Raw genomic sequence first — 23,667 nt, 5'->3', positions numbered from 1 at the left:
ATTGTAAAGTGTGGTGTCACTTACTGATCTGTGGTACATACCTGAAGAAAGGGACCTGTTAGGTCCCTTTATGAAGAAATTAGATCAGTTCTGCTCTCTGCATCATTATTTTGTTATAAATATTTTGTTTTATTGAAATAGGCAATATCAACATAAAAGTCTGGTTAGAATAACTGTCAACATTCAGACTCTAAGTCAGCAACAGTTTCTGCTTTCAGTTTGCTTTGGGTGCCTGTTAGTCTCTTCTCAAACTCTTCTTCACTAATTTTCCCCTTTTTTAATCTTTTCAAGAGTCTTGTGTCATTCAGCAACTCTTCCATGTCCTCATCGTCAACATCAGAGCCCTGTTGGCAGTTGAAAAACAAAATTAAATTCAACACCAAACCATGTTCATTCTTAACATCTGAACACACCAGAATTTTACAACCCACACTTTGCCAGGAGTGTCCAAGCAGGAAATAGTTTCCTAGGTAGAACCTGAGTATTATCTAACTCTGTTACACCTACTGAGAATTTAAAAAGCAATAACAACAACGAAGTACTGTCCAATTAAGTGCTGCTGGAGCTTGTGGAAGGAAAACCCATGCAGCCTATGCTGGCAGCATTATTCACTACCATTAGTAAGTTGTTTTTGTGTTTTGCTCTAAAAAGCTTCTTCTATGCTTTTTATTTTTATACTTTACCTGTCAAGGGCCTAGAAAGTTAATTTTCAGTCTGTAATTCTGCAGTGCATCTCACTTATGTCAGACTAAAATCCCTTTGCTCTCTGCCTTTTCAAAGTATACACCGATGTTATAACAATGACATATTTCTTAAGAGAATGGGCACGGTTTACCTCTTCATGTTTCCTTTTAGCTGTTGCTTTCTTTTTCTTCTCCTTTTTGGCTTTCTGCTTTGACCAGGATTTGTTCTTTATTAATTTCTTTTTTCCTCCACTTTCCTGTCTTTCCTTTCTTTGTTGTTCTAGTTGCTCTAGTTGCTTTTGTCTCTGTTTTTCTCTACTTTTATCCTTAAATGGAATGGAGTCTGTATTAACAGTGACTGGAGTAAAGTCTGGAAAACATTTTCCTCTTAGTTCAGGCATCTTTGGCATTTTTAACAAGGCAAAACCTTTCGCAAGAGTAGCAAAATCCAGATCTGTTAAAATAAAGATTATAAAGATTATACCACTGGATAAAAAGTTTTTTTTTTTTCATGACTCTTTAAGTTATCTTTCATTCTATACTTTATACTAGTAACAATGCTAAGTCATGCTTACTTGTGCTTATGTCTGTTTCAGTCAAACTTGCTAATTAAATCTTTTGTCTGATTTGCTTGAGAAAATAGGAGTTTTGTCAGAATCTGACATTGCAGAAAGTAACTTTGAGAACAGGAATGGGTAGTTGTAGCTCCTGAATAACACTACTATGTTGTGTTTTTTTTGCCAAATCAAACACTGTCTTCTGAAGAACAGTAAAAGATACCAGTCCTGCTGTGAATTACCTTTTATCCGGAAGATCAGATTACACTCGTGTTTGGCATAAGCCTGGATGTAAGACACAAATGCTTTCATCCCTTTCTCAAACACTGCCCTGTCAGCTAGGGCCATAGACTTCAGTTTTGGAAGAAGATCCAACACATTTTTCTGTGGTTTCATTTCCTGCATGGGACACTGAAAACCAAAAAAAGAAACAGAAAAAGTTCAGCTGAACGATTTAAAATGTGCTGTGAAAGAAACTTCAAACACACGCTTCTTCCCAGTTAATCTTCAGTAAGCTTTGAGCCCAGTTCTCCATCTTTTACTGTGTCATTTAAAAATTCCAGTTCATTGTTTAGCCCCACAAACAATCATCCTAGCCCAGCACAAGAGCTCACACAGTACAGCTCAAGACAAGGCAACACCTTCATCTCATGCCTTATCAAGCTATGTTCCCATTAGCAGGCCTCTAGAGAACTCAATTAATCCCATAAATGCAGGGCCAGGAAATAATTCAAGTTAAAATATTCCAAGTTAAGAACAAATTTGTTCTGGCCATTTTTCAGCAGCTCCGAGGGTGTAGCATACAAAGTGGTTGTGGTAAGATCTGAGGCAGAAGCAGTGTAAGCCCTTGCTGCCTTATGGAAATGCTGAACCTACACACCGTTAGAAAATCAAAACCTTTACTTAATCTATGCATCACGTGTTCCTATCAAAGATTCAGTAAAAAAAAAAAACAAAAAAAAAACACACAGGTAGCAATCACATTCTAACAGCTGAATTTGGTGATTAATAAGCCGCTCTCTTTTTTTTTTTTTAATTATGTAACTCTGCTAGAACATTATCTATGCATATGATCTTAAGTCCTATGAATCTGGATTTCAACATCACTGTCAGTAAGGTTCTGGTGAGCTTGCCTGTCCCCTTGCCTAACAGAATAAAAGTCTACTAACCTTTTGGTTGATTGAGAGAAAGTTAACATAGGATTCTTCCATGGGAAGCAAAAATACAAGAGCACTGCCGACATTGCCAATCCGTGCTGTTCGACCACACCGGTGCACAAAGGCACTGAAACAAAACAGAGCTCATTTAAGAGATGCTCAGTCAGACTCAGAAGTGTTAGTGAGCAAAAGGGCAAATCTGACGGAATGGAAAACCTAGAGTGCTGGTTATTTTTGAACTAACCTAATAACTTTAGCAACAGGAGAATTATGGCAATAGAAGTCAAAACACATGGAAAAGCTCCTTTCAAATGAGCTTCCAATGTACCATTCCTAGAACAGCTCTGTACCCGCTCTCTGCTCTCATTCACCCTGGAGTTTCACCTCATTACTTCTTTGGTATTCTCATATTAACCCTTAGAACAGAAAGCCTCTTCATACAAGCGCAAGTGGTGACAACCTGTTTGACTTCTGCACGACACACCATTTTTATTGTAACTGATGTCAAGTTGAAGTGCAATGTTCCATCCTCCCTTGTTCATGCATTATTTTGCACAAACTCAGACCAACTTTCAGGCAACAAGTAAATGCATTTTTTCACAGCTCTGCGTTCTCAATTTGTATCTAATAGTAGGGTAACATGAGCACAAGTAAAGGTTCTTCAGATCTGATGTTGTACCTTGCACTGCTAGGTGGGTCATACTGCAAAACCCAGTGTACCTCTGGAATGTCTATGCCCCGGGCCATCACATCAGTGCAAACTAAAATGCCTCTAGAAAGAAGAAAAAGCATTTTTTCATTAAACTGTCGTTTGAGAGAAGCATATTTTCAGACACAATTTCATATCCTGTACTACTACTTTTGGCTGGCTTAGCCTATTTGTATGGTCTTACCCTGGGAGCTTCCGAAACTCGGTAAAAATCTTGTTACGTTTGTGTTTCATCTTCCCATGAATGCACATTATTTTCGCTTGTTTAATTAAGGACTCCAAAGCCTTCCCGTAGTATTCCACACAGGCACATGTGCTGTTGTGATGATGACAGAAATGCAAAAGATTATGCTGCATTTTTCATCTGATTTAGGCAGTCAAGCTAGAGCAGTCTGAGCCCTTTCAAAAACAGCCACTTTTGCCTATTTTTATTTAAAAGAGGTACATTTTTTTAATCACCATATATAACATATATACATTTTACTTTAAAAATATGTATAAAACCAGCATGTTCTATAAGACTGCTATTAAAATGAAACACTTTTAAAGTAGTTGTGTTCTTGTCAACACAGGGCAGAGTTTTGAAATTCAAGTAAAAAAACACCACTCTGTTTTCACAGTGAAAGCTAAATGGAATTACCTGAAAAAGACTAGATGTTTTTCCTGTTTGTGCTGTCGAAGAAAGTGCACCAACTGATTGAACTTTTCGTCTGCTTTGCATATCTACACAATGCAAAGGAAAAAAAAATACATAAGGAAATGGACTCGATACAAGTTGACCTGCCAGTTGTTAATTTATTGTTTTTTTTTCCCCCCATTTTGGTTACTGATCTTCAGAGGACTTGCAAGAGCTTTGTGTCTTTGAGACTTCTGATTCTCCTGTTAATGTGGCCATGAACTGGCCAAGATTTAAAAACCTGTTGATGGAACCAGGGAAAAGGGAGAGGGAGCAACAAAATACCACAAGGCACAGAGTCCTCACCATGTAGTAGTTCTCCAGGCGCGTTGGAGTTTTCTGTGTGTTGCTTGCTGCCACTCCCTTCTCTTTCACCGAGATGCGAACAGGATTCCGGAGACCTGCTCTCACCAGGTTCTCCACCTCTTGAGTCTGAGTTGCTGAGAACAGACCTGTCCGTCTCTGCTTGGGTAAAAAGTCCAGAATGGCATTTAAACTGCAAGTAAGCACATGTAAAACATAAATGTCCCAAGATCTTCCTCAGAAGTTTAATCACTGGAACCGTGAGTTTATTAAAAAAAATAGCTGTTATTACTGAGTGCCAACTATACAGCATCTTCTATTCAGTTAACCATCATAATTTTTTGAGAAAAAGGCAAAGAACGTCACAGCTTATTTGTTACAGTGTTTTAAGTCATTGCAGTGTGTAAATACCAGCCCTTAGATGAGTATGTGCTAATATATATCACCAAAAAAGAAATCTTAAATTCTGTACTCATCAAGGAATCACCTTTTCTCAGTCCTCTTCCCCTTCTAGCAACTGCTTTATGTAGCCTGCAGAGCCAAGAGAGGTAAAAGACCAAAACAAAACAAATCTCAGTTTAGAGGCTGTTGTAGGCCAGGCTCATTCACACCAATCACACAGGAACTCATTTAAAACTTCAGAAGTATAACTGCAGTTTAGTATTTAAATACCTTGACTCAAAGCCCATATCGAGAAGTCTGTCTGCTTCATCTAACACCAACACATCAAGAGACTTCACACAGCTTGCGAGATCCAGCCCATCTGCTTTTCTTCTGAACAGATCCTCCAAGCGGCCTGGCGTAGCTACAATGATGTTCCCACTGTTTGGGTTAACGACATACAGCAATTTTATAACCTCACAAGGCAAGGACTTTGGAGGATCTGCTAACAATTACCACAGCACACATCTGCACTCTTCAATAAAACAATTCCTGTGCTATTTCCCACTGTACTCCTATTTCAGGACCTCTCAGGAAGTACGTTGAGGGGAGAAAAAGCCCTCAGGAGAAAGCACACTATTTGCAGCAATAAAAGTTTAGAACATCAACTATGGAAAACAACCATTAGCTAGAAGAAATATTTGGTACCTCCATGCAAAAGCCAGCAGCAAATATAATTGCTCCAAAGGTTCCCCACCAGTATCAGCACAAAATAGTTCCAGAAAATTATTCAACACAGAACCAATCTCGCCAGTCTACTGCTAGTACAATGTTTACATGAAGGAAGGAACTGAAAACCTGTCAGTGAAGACAGTTCTTCAATTCACCAGGTTGTACTCTGGGCTTTACCAGCACAGCACATAAATAGTACCAATTTCATATACGATCTTTTCCTGTCATCTCGTTACCATCTCAGGGTGTTGTACCTCACTCACAAATCCACAATTTCTTCACCATACACACAATATTTTTATGCAGTACCACCAAATTTTACCACCAGCAAGACTAAATTCATAATTTGAACGTTTTAATGACAAGGAGAAAATCACAGTTGCAAGGCACTGATAAAAATTACAGCCAATCAACTTACCCATGTTCTTTAAATTTTTCAACATCTTCCATGGGATTCCTACCGCCTATTAAAAGAATCTGACTAAAACAAGAGAACAGAAAGATTTAAGTCACCTTTGAATATTGCTAGTCTACAAATGACACAAGTCCAAAGGAAAGGGAACAGAGGTCATGCAAAGCCTGAAGTTCACCCACCTAAACATGGGGAAGTGTTCTGTGAAGTGTGACAAAACCTCATAAATTTGAATAGCTAATTCTCTTGTTGGTGTGATAATTATAGCTCCAACCTGCACCAGAAGACAAAAGGAGTTTATGGAAAGTAACAGAACACGAGAAAGACTGCAGGAAAATTGTCCATTGTAAGGTAAGTGCAAAGAAAGCATTGCAATATTTGTTTTTAATTTTTAAATAGTTTGTTGTTCCTGGTGTACCTGAGCTGAGCACACAGACACTTTACATGTGTTCAGTTTGGCTGACTGGTGCTTTCACGGAGCTCCTCAATCTTACTGAGGGATCATAAAGACACGGGAAACCATTCAGAAACAAACATCTTAATCTTACCTGCATTTTTTTCAATTTTTGCTCCCGTCTGAGAAGAATTTCTAGGATGGGAATTACGAAGGCTAAGGTTTTGCCGCTGCCTGTTACCTGTGAAATGGGAAACGGAATCAACCCTTCCTCAGCACCAGAGACAAACCGAGAGAAACAGCAGGCTCCCGCGGTTCACAACACTCACCGCTTCCGCGGCGACGTCTTTGTTACTCATGAAGAGCGGAATGGTGGCGGACTGGAAGAGAAACACCACAGGAACAGTTCAACTTGCGCTGCTGGAAGTAAGTATCAACGAGCCCAAATTCCCCCCAGGAGCCACCAGAGCTCTCCAGAAGCCACCCGAGCGAGGGGACAGCTGAGGGGAGGCCTCAGGGCTGCGCCCGAGCGCCCGCACAACGCTCACAAGGCCCGGAGCTCCCCTTCCTCCCCCCCCCCCCCGGGGCCGGGGGCTCCCCCCTGACCTGCACCGGGGTCATGCCGGTGAAGCCGAGGCCCCGCAGCGCCCGCAGGACACCGGGGCTGAGCGCCACGGGCAGCGCCTCCCAGCGCCCCTCCGTCACCGCCTCCATCCCGGCCCGGTCCCGCCGCCAGGGCCCGGCCCTTCCCTTCCCCCTCACGGCGTCCGGCCGCGGCGGGGCCCCCCCCGGAAACTCGCCCCGCGGAGCTTTGGTTCCGGCCCTGCGCGACGCCCCGCGGCAGCCCCAGGTACCACAAAAAAAAAACCGTTTTTAAGGGAAATCGCCCCTTAAGGCGCTGCTGGAAGCCCTGCAGTGCCAGAGCCCAGTGTCACGAATGCCAGTGTACAATTACCTTTCATTCCTTCAACACAAGGGCAGCAGCCTAACGACTTCCCAACACCCAAAGAAATATTTCACAAAAAAAAAAATCAAGTGCCAAGCAGCCCCTCATAGGGTCAAAGAAGAAAGAGACAAGCTTTCTTGTTTCTTTTTCTTTTTTTAAAGAATTTGTTTATTTTATCGAACCTGGGTCATATGTAGATTCACAAGCAATTTTAAATGTACATCTTAGAATTCAATTTTGCGTGTTTTACACAAAAATATTGGCACACAACAGTTGCAATAAGGTGTAACAGCCACCTTGCTGAAGAACTGCTGCAAGTGTTTGCCCGAGGTTGAAAAATCTTTACCTGGAACATGAAAACCTGTAACAAATTTTAAATTAATTGTACAAAACTGTTGTGTGTAACTTGTAGAGGCTCCCCCCTGGAAAAGGTCCCCCCCCACCCCAAAAATGATTACAACTAATGTACATCAGTCACAACATAATCCTGGCTCAGCACCCACACCAGACGCTGCTTTAATTTTAAACCGATCATCAGATACCAAGGAAAGTAACTTTATACAAAAACAAATCTACATGTGCCTGAAAAAGAAAACACACCAGTATTTAGCATTATGCTAATTATGACCAGATAATGGCAGAGGCTGCCACTTAACTTAAATACAAGGGCTGCATAGCATCGCAATAAACCCCCAGAATCATTAACCCTTTGGCATCTGGAATCCAGATTTCCTGAACACTACTGCATTCTGCAATAGCACCAACAGGCTGAGCTTTGGAGCTGCAAAAACCAAAGGGCCAACTATTGTTTGCCAAGACACTGCACGATTGGCTTCGATAGGAAACCGGTGAGAGACTAAAAACCATATGGTGAACACTCGGTAGAGGAGAGAATGTATTTTGATAATCGACCACTTAATTAAAAAGCTTCAGAAATAAGTTGGAGTACTTGGGACTGTTACTAAAGACTTCCTTTTCAATTTTAACCAGGTATACATACTAGAGTGGAAGTTGTCATCTGTCTTCCATTCATTACCAGAATAAAGTTCCTCAGAATAAGGTTCCAATCGCTCCTCCTTGGCAGTTTCTATATGTGAAGAAGAGATTCTTTCATAACACCTACTGCAGGGCTAAAGACGTGAAAAATGCAAGTCACATTAGGGCCTTGTACCGTTTTCCCTAGACAGAACTGCAAGTACTTATGAAAACAGAAAGTTAGAAAAGACATCGACATTGCTTGTTACTACAGTTGAGTTACAGCGTTTGCAGCTTGCTTGGACCTCGCTTAGCATACAGACTAGGCAGATTGAAGTGAAAAAAATATGCCAATCAAGTGATGAGATTTCAGCATAGCTTTTGCTACAGAAGATATATAAAAACAATTCATTTTTAACTAGGAAGGAACGTAAGCAAATAAGTTTTACAGTTCAGTAAAGAGGGTTTAGAAACTAAATGACTCTTTTTTTGTGACCAGGATGTTTGGTAGATAGTGAACTGAAATCCAGGACCAGGAACAGTACTCTTAAACAACTCTTCGGACTTCAAAAAACCTCTTCAGATAGTAGATTTGTCCCAGTGTCATGGCAACTAGTACAAGAGCTTCAAAGAATGACCAGAGGACCACTCTGCTGTTTGTGTTGTCATTAACTGTTAGGAGAAAAAAAAAAAAGCAACAGTTTAAAACAAACTTAAACATACTTTATTTAGTCACAGAAACTGAACAATTGCACATAAACCTTCGAGTTACATCACTGATATTTGTATTATGTCAGTACAAGTGCTCTGAGACTCTGCAGTCTTAGCCCTTTATTCCTGACAGGCACTAGGAACCATAGTCCTAGTCCAGTGCTAGGAACCACACCGTTACTGCTATCTTCATGAGTAAGACATTCAAAGAATTACTGAATTTACACCAATTAAGCAAAGATTATTTCGCATAATGATCTTCATTACATGAGAGACGAGCCAAATTAAAGAAGATAGCAAGTGTCAATCACGTTCTTTACCATACTGACAGAACTTCCAGGACTTGTTCTAAATTTTTTAGTAACATGAAAAAGCTGCTATGGACTTTAACCTAAAAAAAAAAAAAAAAAAAAGATGATTTCAAATGCATTTGAGAAGGCAGTTAATTCAAAGACACGTACTTGCTCTATGTATTCTCTCACGAACTTCCATGTACTCCTGTTCATGCTTTACGGCTGTCATGGCCACTGCTAACTCGTTAATCATCTCTTCTAGCTTGTTCTGATGAGCTGCAGAATAATTTCAGAAGAAAGTCTGTTATTGACTCCAAAACCAGTTTGTTAGAACATACAAACAGTTGTAATTAGCTTCCTGTCACAGAGGAAGTTCTGAGAAATGCAATCCGTACAACTGCACTTCCCAGCCTTACAGCACCATAAGGTTTTGTTACCGCACCGCCACATTTCCTAACACATCTCCATGGTATTTAACAAGCGAGAAAACACCTTTCTCTGGGTGGCAGAGGACACCCAGGACAGGCAGTGCAGCCCACTTGTATCCCATCTGGACATACTTCTCCAGAAAAACAGAGTGTAAGACCACATGAGATCAGCACCATACCATTAGCTATTTTGCAAATACCTTTCAACATATTCCAAGCAAGTTATCTTCACAATACAGCCTTTTCTAGTTGTTAAGCTTGCAAAAATAGAACAACTGAGGAATTAGCTTAAGATCATGATGCTGGCAAAATGAGATGACTTTCTGAAGCAGTGGCACATCTTGTGATCTTCCTGTTTAGCTGAAGCACGGCATTCAGCAGAAACATTGCCAAAGGGGCCTGGAACAGGGCAGGTTCTGGTATGCCATGAAAGCAGAAGAGTAGGAAAATAAACTAATAATGACAGGAAATCAGCTTGAGATAATTCAGCACATGGATGGATCAGAGATTGGAGGTTTAGTGCCCTGCCAATCACAGAGTCCTTTAAACACCTTCATGCTCAAAGAACTGCTCACTTAGAAAAATTATGAATGATGCAAGGGATTTTCAAAGTTTTCTAGCACCAAGAGAAGTTCAAGCAGTCATTCCACAGACAGAGTAACACTCATACGAGCTATAATTAAAACCTAAATAGATGTCTAAACCACACTCACTTTGCTAATATTGTAAATCCCTTATTTTCATGGCCAACTGGTCACTGCAATGCGTGCAGTTATTAGTAAGAGAAGAAACCACAACTGCAGGGATTGTTTAAATCCACTAAAAGCACACTCAAGGGAAAGTGTTTGCCTTAAAAGTTAAAGCTGCATTAATATTCTTTATGATGCATATTTAGAGTCTATTCAGATTCAATAAAAAGACTTATAAAAAGTTCAAGTTAGGAATGTGTTAAATTTGTTCAAAAGCTATCAAGCACTCAAGGCACACAGTTATTTACTTGCTAAAATAACAAAAAAGGCTTCTTTTCCTTCTAGCTTTAGTTAGCAATTTCTAAAGAAAACTTTAGAACTTGTTACCCAAACATTTATTTTACAGCAAATGACAAATTTGAAGTTTTCTTGTAAAGTTACTGCTAATTCATAATGGAGATGGAATTTGTTGCTTCCAAAAGCCCTTGATTATCCAACACTTGTTTCAGTGAAAGTAAACAGCATCTAAAATATCTAATTCCTGGATGTTCACTGTTTTAGTTCAATTCTCCCTTAAAATCCTCCTAATCAGGTCTTGCATTAGCCATAAATAACCACCTGAAGACCAACTGTCTCGGCCCGTTGAAGGACCCGATCCCAAGAGCTGCTAAGTACATAAACGCCTCGATGGAAGCTTGCAGGTGCTCAGCATTGCTCAGAATCAGACCTTTTATGTAGTTTATTAAAAAGACATTCTCATGCTACAAACAAACATTACAGAGAAAAAGCAAACGTTAGCTGTTAGTGAATAAACATTTGCAAAAGACAAGATGCTAATGAGCTTTCAAAAATCAGGACACATACCATCCCAGGTATCTCCACCACCTAGAGAAAAGTGTAAGAGATGAACACAAGTACAGGACAAAAGGCTGCAGATAAAACAGTAACTTACGTGGCTAAGAGCTTTTTTTTTTATTAGCACATTTATCAAAGAGCTCAACTAACGCGTGTAGTAATCTACGTACTGCTGAGCAAACTAGAAATCAGAGAATGAGGCTGATGAAAAGACTAAAGGATGAGAGCATTAGTTTCTGCAGATGGCCAAGAGATTCCCTGGTGATTCTGCATTAAGTTGGGTCACGAGGTCTAAAAACATCCATATCCGTTCTAGCTGTGCAAGAGAACAGCTACCTAGACCGCCTGAAGAATCGGGAATTCTGAGAATGCCAGGCAAGTTCACAAGTCATGCATGTACGGAAAAGCTCGCAAGCTGGAGCTAATTTCTTTCCAGGAGTCTTCCTCACCTTCTGTCTCCATATCTTGCCCTTTTGGAGCTTCCCCGATATCAATTGTGAACATCACTATCTTGGGAGTCATAGTGGACATTCTGTTACTAAAGCAAAACTTGTAAGTTCCATCCATGTGGGCAGCAAATGTGTATTTTCCACTGGACTCTCGATCGCCTTTATAAATCCCTTTATTATCAGGCCCTGTAATCTGAACAGGGAAAACAAGATATCATACATTTTATTTAACATACAGCGCTTTAAAATGCATCATGACAGATCGCATGCACATCCTGAAGCTATCTAGTCAGATTCACAACAGCACCCATGCTCTGACTGCTTTGGCATTCTTTTGTTTTCCTTCCCACAACCCAAAGTAACGCTGCATTTTTCTGCACAGGAATCTCTAAAACTCTCAGTAAGGCAAGCCACGTAGAAGCCTCGCCCTCTGGCTGCGATTACTGGCCATCTGTCCTCAAGATAAGAGGCATTCAACAAGGGAGATGTGAGCTGGCTGCAACTCCGGCCACAAGGCTGGCTGTTAGCCAAATTAACAACTGCAGAGAAACCTTATCTCTGGTGTTTGTAAGGAAACAAAAAGGAAAAAAGGGCATCCTGCAGTATGTCAACACGGCTTTGGCTATAACACCCTGTAGTGCTGCAACTGCCTTCTCTGACAGGGCCAGAGCAGCGAACGCTCGGGCTCGCCGTGGCCTGATGTCTCCCACCCCAGCAGGCCGCCAGGCCCAGCTGCCGAGGTTCCACCGGCGATAACCGAGCGGGGTTTCGCGGCTTCCTGACTATTTCCTGCTTCGGGCCATCGGGCAAACGTAAAGAGCTCCGCTCCATTTCAGCAGCAGCTCCCTCGCGTTAGCGTTACCACAGGCCAGCAGCGAGATGCCCTCCACCGGGACGAGAACAATTCCCGTTTACTGCTCCCCTACGGATTTTAACGCTTTGCAGGGGGCAACCACCCACCGAGCAGCCACGCAGCCAGGCCACGGGCAGCCCCCCCGCCGCCCAGCACCACGCGGAGCCCCCCCAGCCCCCTGCCGTCCCGGTTCCTCGCCTCAGCGCGCCCCCCGCGCGGGCAGGCCCGGGCCTCACCTCCACGTCGATGTCGAGGAAGCCGCCCTCCGCCACCTCGAAGATGAGCCCCATCTTGGTGCCGGACGGCACCCGCTCCAGGAAGCACTCCTCGGCGTGCGCGTCGATGCTGACGAAGTAGGCGGCGGCCGGGGCGCCCAGCGCGGCCAGCAGCGCCAGCACCGCCCGCAGCGCCGACATGGCGGAGCCCAGCGGCGGGGCGGCAGGAAGAGGGGACGGCGCTTCCGGTCGCGAGCCACGCCGCTTCCGGGGGCACGGGGCCGACGCTCATTGGTCAGCGCCGCGCCGCTGCCACGTACGGGCCGGGGAGACGGCGGCCGGGGAGGGACAAAGGGAGGGGAGGGTGGGGTGGGGAGAGCGGGATGGGGAGGGGGCGGGGATTGTGCGCGGATTGACCAATGAGAACGGAGAGGGGCGCGGAGAGGCACAGGGGAGAGCCAATCAGCGCGCGGCGGGGAAGGTGGGCCTATCGGAGAGCGGAGGAGCGGCGTTGGCTGAGGGAGGGGGGCGTTGCCTGGCAACCGGGCGGGAGCGCGGGGCCTGAGGCGCTGAGGCGGCCCCGGGGTGGGGGGGGCGGTAACGGGCAGGGCGGCCCCGGGGAAGCACCGAGAGCTCCCGTCAGCACGGGAGGCTGCGAGCAGCCCCGTAGCGTTTACACACTAAGCACAAACCGGCTTCCGTGTGAAACATTGACACGTTTCAGTGAGCCCCCCAGGTCATCTGCCTCAAAGTAGTTTGTCACTAGCACATTCTCTAAATTATTACTTTTTTTTCCCCTACATGCATTTGTACATAACAACAGGAAATCAGATACTGAGTGCTGGTGTTATGAACGAGTTCTCATCGCTAACTCAGACAAAATCCTCACTCCCCATCACGTCTGATCCCCCGAGGTTCTGCAGAGCCCTCTCCAAACGTTCTGCTCGTGCTGCTACCACGTTTCATGGTTTCGTAAGCAGCGCTGGCCAGGAAAGGATGACTGTGCCATTATTCATCCTCCTCCTGCTCTCCCTGGGACTTTGGGCAGCTTCCTGTGGTGTTCCGTTTTGGCAAGAAGTTTCACAAACTACATGTAGATACATTTTCACAGGATATAATTGACTATTATTATAAAATAGGCAATTGAATGTCAAACTCAGATGTATAGAGGCTTTTTTTTTTTTTAACTTAATGATCCAGGTCAACAAAGACAAGAGCTGGCTGACAGCACACAAGGAAGTTTTTTAAACATCACATGTGACTGAATGCAATGCTGACACAGTGGCACAAATAAGTTTGAGTGTCACAGCATTGCATTTCATGTTCCTTAAACCTCCCATTCACTTGCGCTGGCATTTTGCATCTGCCAAAAATAAGAGAGTTAATTCTGTATTCCCAACATGCAGCATGTATTAGTCATTCCAAGCTTTGTTTTCGTAACTTCAGTTTTATTTCCATTGACTAATTCCAGTGTTTGACATCACTCGCAGTCTCTGGTCCAAAATTTAATGCAGTATTCCTGCACTGTGTAAAGTAGTGGAATTAGAACTTAGAGCAATTCAGGGCACATTTATATCTTAAGTCTCATCCACAGCACCTCTCACTAATCACCCTAAGAACATTCAAAAGCACACGGTCACACCTGAAGGCAAAAGTACTGAAAATCTTAACCAGAAGAATGTATCTTGGTTTAATGTGATTCATCACTAAGCTGATTTGTGCCAGCAAACTACTTCTGCACATGAAGTCCTCAGTGATACCCTGAACACGTGTCCAGGCATAAATACTCTCTTTACTCTTGCAGAGCAAGGACCTAAACCCAAAAACGTTGCGAGCAAGACCATTACTATCACACAGAACTTGGTTTTGTGGCTCCCATTACGTTTGCGTGGAGCCACCCGTTACCCTCAGCCCTCGTTAACTCTTTTGCAGCGGGAATCATCTCCCTGCCTCATGTCCTGATGCCTACAGGACAGCGTTGAACACGGGGGCTGTGGTGACCCCTGGATGCTGCACAGACACTGCGGTGAAGCCTTACAGTGCTGCGTACAGCCTGGAGAGCTGGGCAGCACTCAGGCAGACCCCCAAAACCTCACCGCACTTTTTCCACCACCCACGCGAGGCTTTTCCTGGGGAACCCCGGGCAGAAGCAGCACCCAGAGCCCCAAGCACCCCTTCGCCGGGTGCCCCTCTCCCCGCAGCAGCCTCGGGCGGGCACCGAGCCCCGAGCAGCCTCCCCCGGCGGCCTCCCTTCGCCGGTCCCAGGCATGCGCGGGGCCTCCCCCGGCCCTCCCGGTGCCTTCCATTGGCCCCGAGCTCGGGGCGAGGCCGGGAGGAGGAGGAGGAGGCGGCGGCGGGGAGCCCTCGCCCTCCCCTGCCCTCCCTCCCCGTCCCCTCCCCGTCCCCTCCTCTCCCTCCCGGCCAAGTGCGAGCCCCCCCCAGCCATCCGAGCCGCGTCCCCCCGGGGCAGAGCAGCACCGGGCCGGACAGAGCCGAGCCGGGCAGGGGGTCCCCGGCCAGGAGAGCGCCCCGTGAGGAGGGGGCTCCCCGCCGCCTATGAGGGCTCCGCGGGGCCGGGCGAGCCATGGACGGCGGCGGCGTTGGCGTGGTGGCGCCGCCCGCCCTGGAGAAGAACGCGGCGGAGCTGACGGTGATGGACGTGTACGACATCGCCTCGGCCGTGGGGCAGGAGTTTGAGCGGGTGATCGACCAGCACGGCTGCGAGGCCATCGCCCGCCTCATGCCCAAGGTGGTGAGGGTGCTGGAGATCCTCGAGGTGCTGGTGAGCCGCAACCACATCAACCCCGAGCTGGAGGAGCTGCGCCTGGAGCTCGACCGGCTCCGCTTGGAGAGGATGGATCGCATCGAGAAGGAGAGGAAGCACCAGAAGGTGCGGGGGGATGCGGGGGGATATTAGGGATACGGGCCCCGACGGCCTGGGGGAGAGCCAGGAGGAGGCTGGGAGAGCCCCATGGGGATGCTGCCTTCACCACCGCCACGGGTTTGGGTGTGTGGTTGTCATCGGGGTGTTTTAATTCCCTCCTGGAAGTTCCCTGCCTCCTTCCCGTCCCCCAGCCCTTCCCCAGTCGCCGCCTTTCCTTCCCAGTGTGTTTCCCTCCAAGTCCTCCTCTCTCCTGACTGCGCTGCTTCCTGCTAGGCCAGGAGAAGTCAGTGCCTGCGATACCCTTGTGTCTCCGGAGCTCCTCCGGTCTTCCTGGCACGCTCATCAGGTAGGCAAGGCATAGGAGAGAGACAGAGGACCGAGGATTTCAGGTCAGTGTTTGAGCTGAAGAGTAGGGAGGAGCGCTCCCCCAGGCTCCTGCTCCATCCTCTGACAGCACGAGGTCCCTTAGCTTGACCCAGGGTTGGTGCAGCATCCCCTGACCCCATGAAAGCCCAAGGTGGATGGAGATCATTTCCCATATCCTGTTACCCTCATGCGGCAGGACAGCATGAGCTGTGCCACTTGGTGCAATGGAAGTGCCAGATCTAGTTTTCACACCAGGCGGATAACTGATCGAAATAAATGTTTCTTCTAGCAAGGGACTGCTAAAGCATCGCTGCTGCCTCGATCCATCCCTGCTTGCTCAGACAGGTCGAGATTAAAGAGGAAATGGGGAATTTCTGGAAGTGAGACCCCAAGCTCCAAGTGTTAGTTTGCATTTATTTGAGGAAGTTTTAGGTCTGTTTAAAAGGATCAGCTGGGGTACTTGTGCTTAGCATATGAAAAATCCAGGGCAATTCTTGCAATGTTTTGCAGAAGGAGTCTTAGGACAGGGTCTTGAAAAGGATGGTAGAAGATCTTTAGTGTATAAAGCCCTGGTAAGTCTCCAGAAAATGAAGGCTACTGGTCTAGAGAATGGATGCAATTACAGCACATCCCAAACCCATGCCTTTGCCTTCTAACAGATCATGGAAGCAAGCGGGTGGGCTGTTGTGCTGGTCCTGTGCTGTGTCTGCAGTCAGATCTCTGCTGTTTCCCTGAGACCACTGTACTGTCAGCCAGCAGGAATTCTTTATTTCTAGATACTAAAAAAATTCTGCTTGGTGAAATGGACACTGACCTGAGACTGGTAGCAGCACCCAGTATCGCTGGAAAAGCTGACAGTCTGCATAGATGCCTCTGAAGTCCACGCCTGTGTTAAGAAGTTTCCTAAACATGTCAGCCACGTATGGCTGTGCTTGCCAGGTGCCACCCAGCCCCTGCCAGCTAACCACCAGTACTCTGCTGGTTTCTCCAGTAGTCACAGAGTGGCTCACGGAGCGTTCAGACAATCCATGTGAAACTTGTGTGGAAACATTCAGTGGGGAAAATAAAATATACGATGCATTTTTTTAAATTAAGTCGATTTCCAGCACGCTGCATTGCTGCAGTCCAGTAGTGTCACATCCTGCTGTCTTCCAGTGCGAGCGTTTCAAGGCGAACTCTCACAGGACAGATACTGGTAAACACAAAAGGGCAGAGACTGGGACATACTTGTGAACAAGAAGCATCCAAAAGCCAATCCAGGCAGCTTTTAGCATCCTTGGCAAGCAGCAATTGATGGGGTCTTAGCACTCAGAGCACTCAGCCTTCAGGTGGGAATCCTTCTTGCCTGGCTGAGAGTGGCTGGAGTGTCTCGAGGTGGCTGGCACCTACAGACCCGCAGGTCTCCTGCCTGCTCTGTCAGACACCTCTGCCAGCGAGGATTCAGGAGTTTACTTCTGCTCCAGTTCCTCGGGCTCTTCAGTAGCAATAAATAAGAACGTTTGCCAGGTTAAACCTTGGTATAGTTGTGTGTTTACAGGGTAGCTCCCTGTACACTAGGTAAGTTTAGATAGTCTGGGGTTTTGTGTGTTCTATTTTTTATCAGTATGCTTATAGCTGGTGAATGTGCTGTTTCATTTCCTAAACTAGGTCAGCACGTTGTTCTGGCTACAGAGTTAAAACATGCAGCATCACTGTAAATCGTCTAGGTATTATTGGGCAGTAAACAGTTTCATTACAGATTTGTATTTCTCAAGATAAAAAGAGTTTCAGGTAAAAATAGCTGTGATTCATGAAATTTTCTTAATCAAGTCTGCATAGTTTACAACGCTCTATATGTTGTTTATAATCTGTCGTAGTGTTTTCTGCAAAGCTCGTAGCACACTAACAGAGGTTATAAAATGACAGTGATGCAATAATAAATGCTGGAATAAAATAGCATTTTATTTGGACCCGGAAATCAATAGGAACGTGATTTCCCAGTGTCAAGAGCATGCATTCAAAGCAGAGAGCTATCCTTTAATCTCTCAGCTGAGCTTATTTTAGCCTAGAGCTGTGCTTGGCGGGGTTGTTGTCTGAGTGTTTTGTTGTTAGGTAGGAGAGGGGCCTGCTGGATGAATGCAAAAGTCAGCAAGTGACTCAGCCTGGCTGCAGTGATTTGCAGGCAGCTTTTTCTGTTTGAAGCATGCACATGAAAATGGAGTAGAGAATGCCCCCACTACAAAAATATGGTTTATGGCAAAGACGTTTGGAACAAATGAAACTCTAATACAACCGTTTTTCCTTGAGCACTTATACTTTTTGTCCTAATTTGACCTTTACTGGGATTGGCGACAGCTGCTGTTGACATGCGGTGTCCTGACAAATGGGAGCTGGTGTTTTGACCGTTCTCGCTGCCGCTAACGTAGATGTCCCTCAAGACTTCCATACAGAACAATTTCTGTAAGAAGCAGCACAGTTTTGTCTTGTGTTTACCATTCAGACTATGAGCTCTGAGTCTGCGGCACAGTCTCAGGCACTCCATGTTTTACACTTGTTTTGTAACAGAAATTCAGATGCTGCTCCTTCCAAATGAGCATGCCTAATGCTGCCTCCCCTTGTCTGTGCTGTGATGTTTCTGGGGCGTTTATAACAGCCTTCGTGGTTGCTTTTAGCAATGCAAGAGGTAATTCTTGCTCGAGTTTGGCTGTATTGCAATCCGCTTAATCTTCTCACAGAAAAATGGGGAGTAAGTAGCCACTCTTTGGGTAACTCACACATCAAAAACATTTGCATCAGGAATTGACTCCTCTTTTGTTTACATTCAGCATTTAGCATATGGAGACTGGTACTCATTTTTTTGATGCTGGCATCATAAAAGTAAATATTTTCCAAGAAATTCAAAGTAGTTTCCTGTAATTGCTTTCCGTAAGAATTGAAGTAGGATTGTTGCTGGTTTGATCTGTGAATAGTCCAGTCCAAGACTCTTAATGTGTTTAAATCTACCTTTTAGGAATTAGAACTGGTGGAGGATGTCTGGCGAGGGGAAGCACAGGACCTTCTTACCCAAATTGCACAGCTGCAGGAGGAGAATAAACAACTGATGACAAACTTGTCTCACAAAGACATTAATTTCACGGAAGAGGAATTTCAGAAGCATGAAGGCAAGTTTGGTATTTCAAATTCAGTACTTGCTTTTGTTATGAAAAGCAATACATTATCAAAATACTTTGGATATTCTGGATTTCTTTTTTCTATAGACTAATGCAGGTGTTTGTTTTTTTTTCTGAAGTGACAATTTCTGAACACGTGATTACACTGGAGGCATAAGAGGTGGGGGCAGGATGGAAAGAGAAGCCTGAACAGCTTTCTGTTTGGCTGAGAAGCATCTCTGAAAGTAGTCTAGCATCATTGTTTGGTCTACTGTTGTGTTTTGTTTTTTTTTCTTTTTAGCTAGCATTTTGCAAAAACATTCTTAATCCCTCCTTACATTTTCTAACACAAAAAATAATCCATTCAGCAATTTCACACCGTTATGCACAAAAATAAGTGTAACTGTCAGTCTACACAGGATAATTGTTTGTAAAGCAACTAATCAAGATTTGTCTGAATTACATCAATCCACCATGCAGCGATATGCTATAAAAATACGTTGAGAGGCTGATTTTACTTGGTTTACTACCTTTTAGGATTCCCTCACCTGTTCAAGACACTTGCAATCAGTTTAGAGTAGGTGAAGAGATTTAGAAAGTAGGAAGTGGGTGAATCCCGAAGAGCTGAAATAACTGATTAATTCATGAGCACCTTTCTGGAGGCAGAATGAATTTCAAGACAAAAGGTTCTGACTGGCAACTGCAGGTAGATTTTGCTGCAGTGACTGAAACAGCTGCTGTCCTCAGCTCTTACCCACAGCTCAGCAAATAGCTCTTTCCAAAGAGCAGGGGGAGAGGAACAGATGTCTTTTTGCTCCACAATTCAAAGCAAAAATTATTAAAACTTTAAAGATTACCACTTTTCTAAAACAAATGCAGTTCCTTCAATTTAGTAGTCAATTAATCTCTAGGAAGTAGCTCAATGCCAGCTTAAAAACTCCATGGCAAGTGTCAGAGTGGCAGTGATGTGTCACAGACCATAAAGACTGATGTGTTGTTATAAAGAACCATCTTCCCCTTTGTTTTTTCGTCTTTTTTTCCAGTGGGTATCTAGATCACTGCAGCTCATGTGCTTGCATTTAAATATAGCCATACTCTTTACATTCGGCTAGCCAAGCAAATGCCACACATGCTTTGCATGTTATTTTTACTGTGTCTACGCAAGTATAACAAAACAAACAAAACCCATTCCAGAGATCAGATTCTGGGATCGCTGATATTCATTAGCTGAACTGATCAGTTCAAGTCAAATCACCCTCACTTACAGTAACCTCAGCTTGTTAGTGGGACCTGTTAAAACAAGCCCAATTGTTTTAATTTTTTAGGAATTTTTATCATTAATGAGTGGAATCAGGTTTGTCTCCAACTACTTGTTTAGATAATGTCAAAAAGTAGTCGTGCTGCTTTTTTCCCCTCTCCATCATTTGATCTGATACATGCAGACTCTACAGAGGCAGGTTTTCAAGCTAAACGCTTTGTTGGCTAGACAAACTTTACCCAGACTCCAGTCATATCTCAGCATGATTTGGTGGTGTGCTCATGTCTTCCTTTAGTGGCTAACTATCCTGGGATTAGCAGCTTGCTGCCTGCTCACCAGACAGTTAGTTGAAGGAGTTGTTTTTAGTACGGGTAACAGAGGCCAGTGATCTGGGTGTGCTAAGGCTTTGAGATTCAATCTTGCCAATTAATAGTCACATTATAGTTCACAGAGCCTTGGTTTAGCATAATGAAGGTGTTCGTGAGAAAGGCAAACACAATCCCATATAAATAAGAGGAGCATATGCTCCCTGAGAGCCTGAGCCAAGCAGTCTTTGTATGAAAGGCTCCATGTGGCAGAATACAAAATACATAGGAGAGGTTAAAAATGAATCTGCAACCTCCGTTAATACTCCTCCTCCCTGAGCTCAAACCGAGTGCATATTTGCTGGTGGTGACTGAACAGAATATCCTAGTGAAATGCCACAAGCAGACTTGACCCGTGTGTCAAACAGGACAAGCAGGCTGCTGCGTCTCTGCTGCGAGAGGAGCTGCCTTCCCAGGCTGGTGATGGTAATACGGACTGGCAGCAGGGTGCCCACAGTCATGTAAACCTCTTGTGCTCAGCTGCTGCGCAGCCTGCTGTTCCCTTTCCAAAGTGAAGGCAAATTTCTGTTCTGAATGTTTAAGAAGTGCCACAGACCCTGACCACGCTTTGGCTTCTTGCAACAGATGTTGTATAAACTCAACAGTAAACACGTCTCCAAGCATGAACATAAAGGATGGTTTTCCTTCCTTTCCTTCCTTTCCTTCCTTTCCTTCCTTTCCTTCCTTTCCTTCCTTTCCTTCCTTTCCTTCCTTTCCTTCCTTTCCTTCCTTTCCTTCCTTTCCTTCCTTTCCTTCCTTTCCTTCCTTTCCTTCCTTTCCTTCCTTTCCTTCCTTTCTCTTGCTCCTTAGAACAATGTAGTGATCACAGCCATTCACAGGAAGCTCTGAATTCATAGGATGTGCCTGTAGAAGCCAGCTGGGTGTGCCCTTTAAGATGTTGCAGATATCATAGTTTGAGTCATTTAGAGATAATTACGTTACATTTAGGGCACTTGGTGATTTCCCTCTCCTCTTCCCTAGTGCCTGAGAAATGGAAGATGTGAGTGACTGTTTCAAAACACTTCCCACCTTTTCTTTCCTCTCCTCCTGAAATAAAGAGGATAATGTACTGATCAATGCACACAATTGAGTCTTTGATGCTCACCAAATGTTACAGAGAAAAATGAGTACAGTGGGAGGAAAAGCAGTCAGCACCGAAATGGTACTTTATTCTTTAAATAGCACCTGCTATCTAGAAATCTCAAAGCTTTGCACAAATACTAATGAATATAGCTGCACTCACTATTCTTAGCTCCTACTGGGGTACAACTGCTGGTCAGTCTCACTGCAGTTCCTCTGTACCTCAGGGCAAAGTTTTGGAGTGTTTTTTTGTTTGTTTGTTTGTTTGTTTTGTTTTGTTTTAAGATACAGCCGATGTTTTAGGCCCCAGCCCTGAGAGTGGCTGGGGAAGGGTGGATCCAGGAACCTGTAGCAGGGTTTTGCAGATACAGCGGGGTTCAGGAACTGCAGGTAAACAAGAACAAGTTGTGGGGAGGTTCCGGTGGTCTGTTGTGCTGGCTGGTGCAAGGGTCCTCGTCTGGCTCTTTGGTTGTTGGTTGGTTGTGTTTGTTTTTTCTTTCTTCTACACAGCTCCCTTCAGTTGTTATCAAAGTTCTCCTGTCTTCCTATGTCCCTGCAAGTCAGGAAACTAAGTCAGAGGTTTAGGGATCAGAAAGGTGTCAGGGCTGGGTACAGGCTTCTAGCCCTCCAGCCCTGTGTCGTGATAGGAGTGTGGATCTTTTAGGAGAGCAAGCAGCAGCATGTGTCAGTGTCTACTTGTCCTCCTAAGTGGGTATGAGCCCTTACTGCAGTGAAGAATGAAAAGTATCCTGCAAAACACTAGAACCTGCAACACAAAGAGGACCAGGCTCCCGAAATAGAGCAGACTTATCATAGAACTTAAAAAGATAAGAATGTAATACGAGAACATGAACACCACGTCGTCACTCAGCTGATTTCTGGGCTTTGATGGGAACACGTCCTCTGAACTAGCTTCCCAGCCAGCCTTGATCCCCAGTCCTTTTCCCAGCAGAGCAGTTACCTGGTCTTTGCTCCGGGAGATTCCAAGTGCTTTTTTAATGAGGGACCTAAGCTGCTGTTCTTGTTTGCAGTGACATGCTTTGTACACCCACATTGGAACCCCCAGCTACTGCAGAAGTGCACACCCACCAGAGTTCCTGCTCCCTTTGTCCCTCTCAGGTCTGTCTTGCTCCGTTGTATTATCTACCAGTTCAAATGTAGCTGTAAGCTACTGTTCCTAAACTCTGTAAGCTGGAGTCCCTAAAGGCATGCAACATACCCATCTTATGGGAGCAATTTTGGATTTCTCTGATGAAGGAAGAACATAACCAGGAGTCAGAGCTGATGTCAGAAGGTAGAGACTTGAGCAGCTGGCTCCACTGGATGTGCATGCACTGGGTTTCATGTGGGAACTGCATTAATACAGAAGGAAGTAGCTTTCCAGCCATCCCAGGGAGCTGAGTCAATTATCACTACTTGCTTTCATGGGTGGAGGAAGCTGAGGACCCAGGTAACGAAGTGCTTTGCCAGAGGTAACAGAACAAGCAGCCACACAGTGCCCTGGTTGCTGCCTCTAATCTACAAGCCATCAAAAGGGACGTTGTGCAAGGTGATTTTACGTGACAGTTCAGGATCATCAGACTGCACATCTCTGTACAATGACAAGAAAAAGTTAGTGCAATAGATTTATCATCCTAACAAGGTAAATCTTCTGCTTTGTTTGCTCTGAAGAGCCCGTTGCTGTAGTCCAGGAGTTCTTGATCATCTCTGTAATGGCAGATTATGGAATAACACTTTCTACTTTGTGATTTATGGCATATCTTAATGATTCACTGGTCAGACTTCAGGTTAAGCTAATCCCTTACTCATCTTCAAACAGGATCAATGGTGGAATCTTGGCAGTGTTCCAAATATCTTTCCAAAGTGAAAGGCCCTATGGTACTTTTCTCTGTAGTACAATTATCCTGAAGGTGAATTATTATACAATAGGATGGGGAACGGGTTGCAAGACAAAATTTAAGGTCTTAGCCACCTGTTTCTATAGCTTATCACCCAAATAAATCAGCTCCATGGGGCATAAAGTGAACACTGATGTAAAGCCACAGAGGCAGCACATACAGCAGTATCACTTCACTGTTGTAAATGTTTCTGAGGAGTGTTGGTTCCTTTTGCAAGGAGTTTCTGTGCAGTGGCTTTGTAGAGTGGACTTTGTCATCTGTGTTCCCTGC

General features: G+C 44.7%; 3 protein-coding genes across 6 annotated transcripts in view; 1 reads left to right on the top strand and 2 right to left on the bottom strand.

Moving 5' to 3' along the window:
• Nucleotides 1-89: 89 nt before the first annotated feature.
• Nucleotides 90-6,742, bottom strand: DDX55 (DEAD-box helicase 55). The gene is made up of 14 exons (XM_082773857.1): nt 6,611-6,742; nt 6,334-6,384; nt 6,159-6,245; nt 5,793-5,884; nt 5,617-5,679; nt 4,758-4,907; nt 4,089-4,278; nt 3,747-3,829; nt 3,291-3,422; nt 3,077-3,169; nt 2,410-2,524; nt 1,483-1,651; nt 836-1,137; nt 90-344 (listed from the first exon to the last, which is right to left on the bottom strand). The coding sequence occupies exons 1-14, from the start codon at nt 6,716-6,718 to the stop codon at nt 177-179; spliced, it is 1,803 nt and encodes a 600-aa protein (XP_082629983.1). The 5' UTR covers nt 6,719-6,742; the 3' UTR covers nt 90-176.
• Nucleotides 6,743-8,122: 1,380 nt separating this feature from the next.
• Nucleotides 8,123-12,663, bottom strand: TMED2 (transmembrane p24 trafficking protein 2). 2 transcript variants are annotated; one of them, XM_082774185.1, is made up of 5 exons: nt 12,440-12,663; nt 11,351-11,543; nt 10,911-10,931; nt 9,098-9,205; nt 8,123-8,597 (listed from the first exon to the last, which is right to left on the bottom strand). In XM_082774185.1, exons 1-5 carry the CDS (start codon nt 12,617-12,619, stop codon nt 8,473-8,475), a joined length of 627 nt encoding a protein of 208 aa, XP_082630311.1. In that variant the 5' UTR covers nt 12,620-12,663; the 3' UTR covers nt 8,123-8,472. The 2 variants fall into 2 exon arrangements, with proteins under 2 accessions (XP_082630311.1, XP_082630312.1); XM_082774186.1 differs by lacking the exon at nt 10,911-10,931 and having other exon boundaries at nt 12,440-12,660.
• Nucleotides 12,664-14,783: 2,120 nt separating this feature from the next.
• The window catches only part of RILPL1 (Rab interacting lysosomal protein like 1), a 23,952-nt gene continuing 15,068 nt past the window's right edge, over nt 14,784-23,667 (top strand). For all 3 annotated transcript variants that reach the window (XM_082774050.1, XM_082774051.1, XM_082774052.1), the window contains exons 1-2: nt 14,784-15,308; nt 18,658-18,808. In XM_082774050.1, the coding sequence (XP_082630176.1) occupies nt 15,003-15,308; nt 18,658-18,808 (457 nt within the window). In that variant the 5' untranslated portion in view covers nt 14,784-15,002. The remainder of the gene's footprint in view (nt 15,309-18,657; nt 18,809-23,667) is intronic.

The sequence above is a fragment of the Aythya marila genome (genome assembly GCF_965140915.1).
Source record: "Aythya marila genome assembly, chromosome: 17".
Taxonomy (NCBI): Eukaryota; Metazoa; Chordata; class Aves; order Anseriformes; family Anatidae; genus Aythya; species Aythya marila.
The sequence above is the reverse complement of the archived record's forward strand: the minus strand, read 5'-3'. Positions and strand labels throughout refer to the sequence as shown.

Bases quoted from the DNA above. Each gene is read 5' to 3' on its own strand.
- DDX55 (XM_082773857.1), bottom strand. From the start codon at position 6,718: ATGGAGGCGGTGACGGAGGGGCGCTGGGAGGCGCTGCCCGTGGCGCTC. The intron at 2,525-3,076 runs GTACAACATCAG...GTTTTGTTTCAG, and splicing joins GACCCACCTAGCAGTGCAAG to TGCCTTTGTGCACCGGTGTG. The intron at 1,138-1,482 runs GTAATTCACAGC...TTATTTTAACAG, and splicing joins TCTGATCTTCCGGATAAAAG to ATCTGGATTTTGCTACTCTT.
- TMED2 (XM_082774185.1), bottom strand. From the start codon at position 12,619: ATGTCGGCGCTGCGGGCGGTGCTGGCGCTGCTGGCCGCGCTGGGCGCC. The intron at 11,544-12,439 runs GTGAGGCCCGGG...TTCCCTGTTCAG, and splicing joins TCCTCGACATCGACGTGGAG to ATTACAGGGCCTGATAATAA. The intron at 8,598-9,097 runs GTACGTGTCTTT...TTCTCCTAACAG, and splicing joins TGAGAGAATACATAGAGCAA to TTAATGACAACACAAACAGC.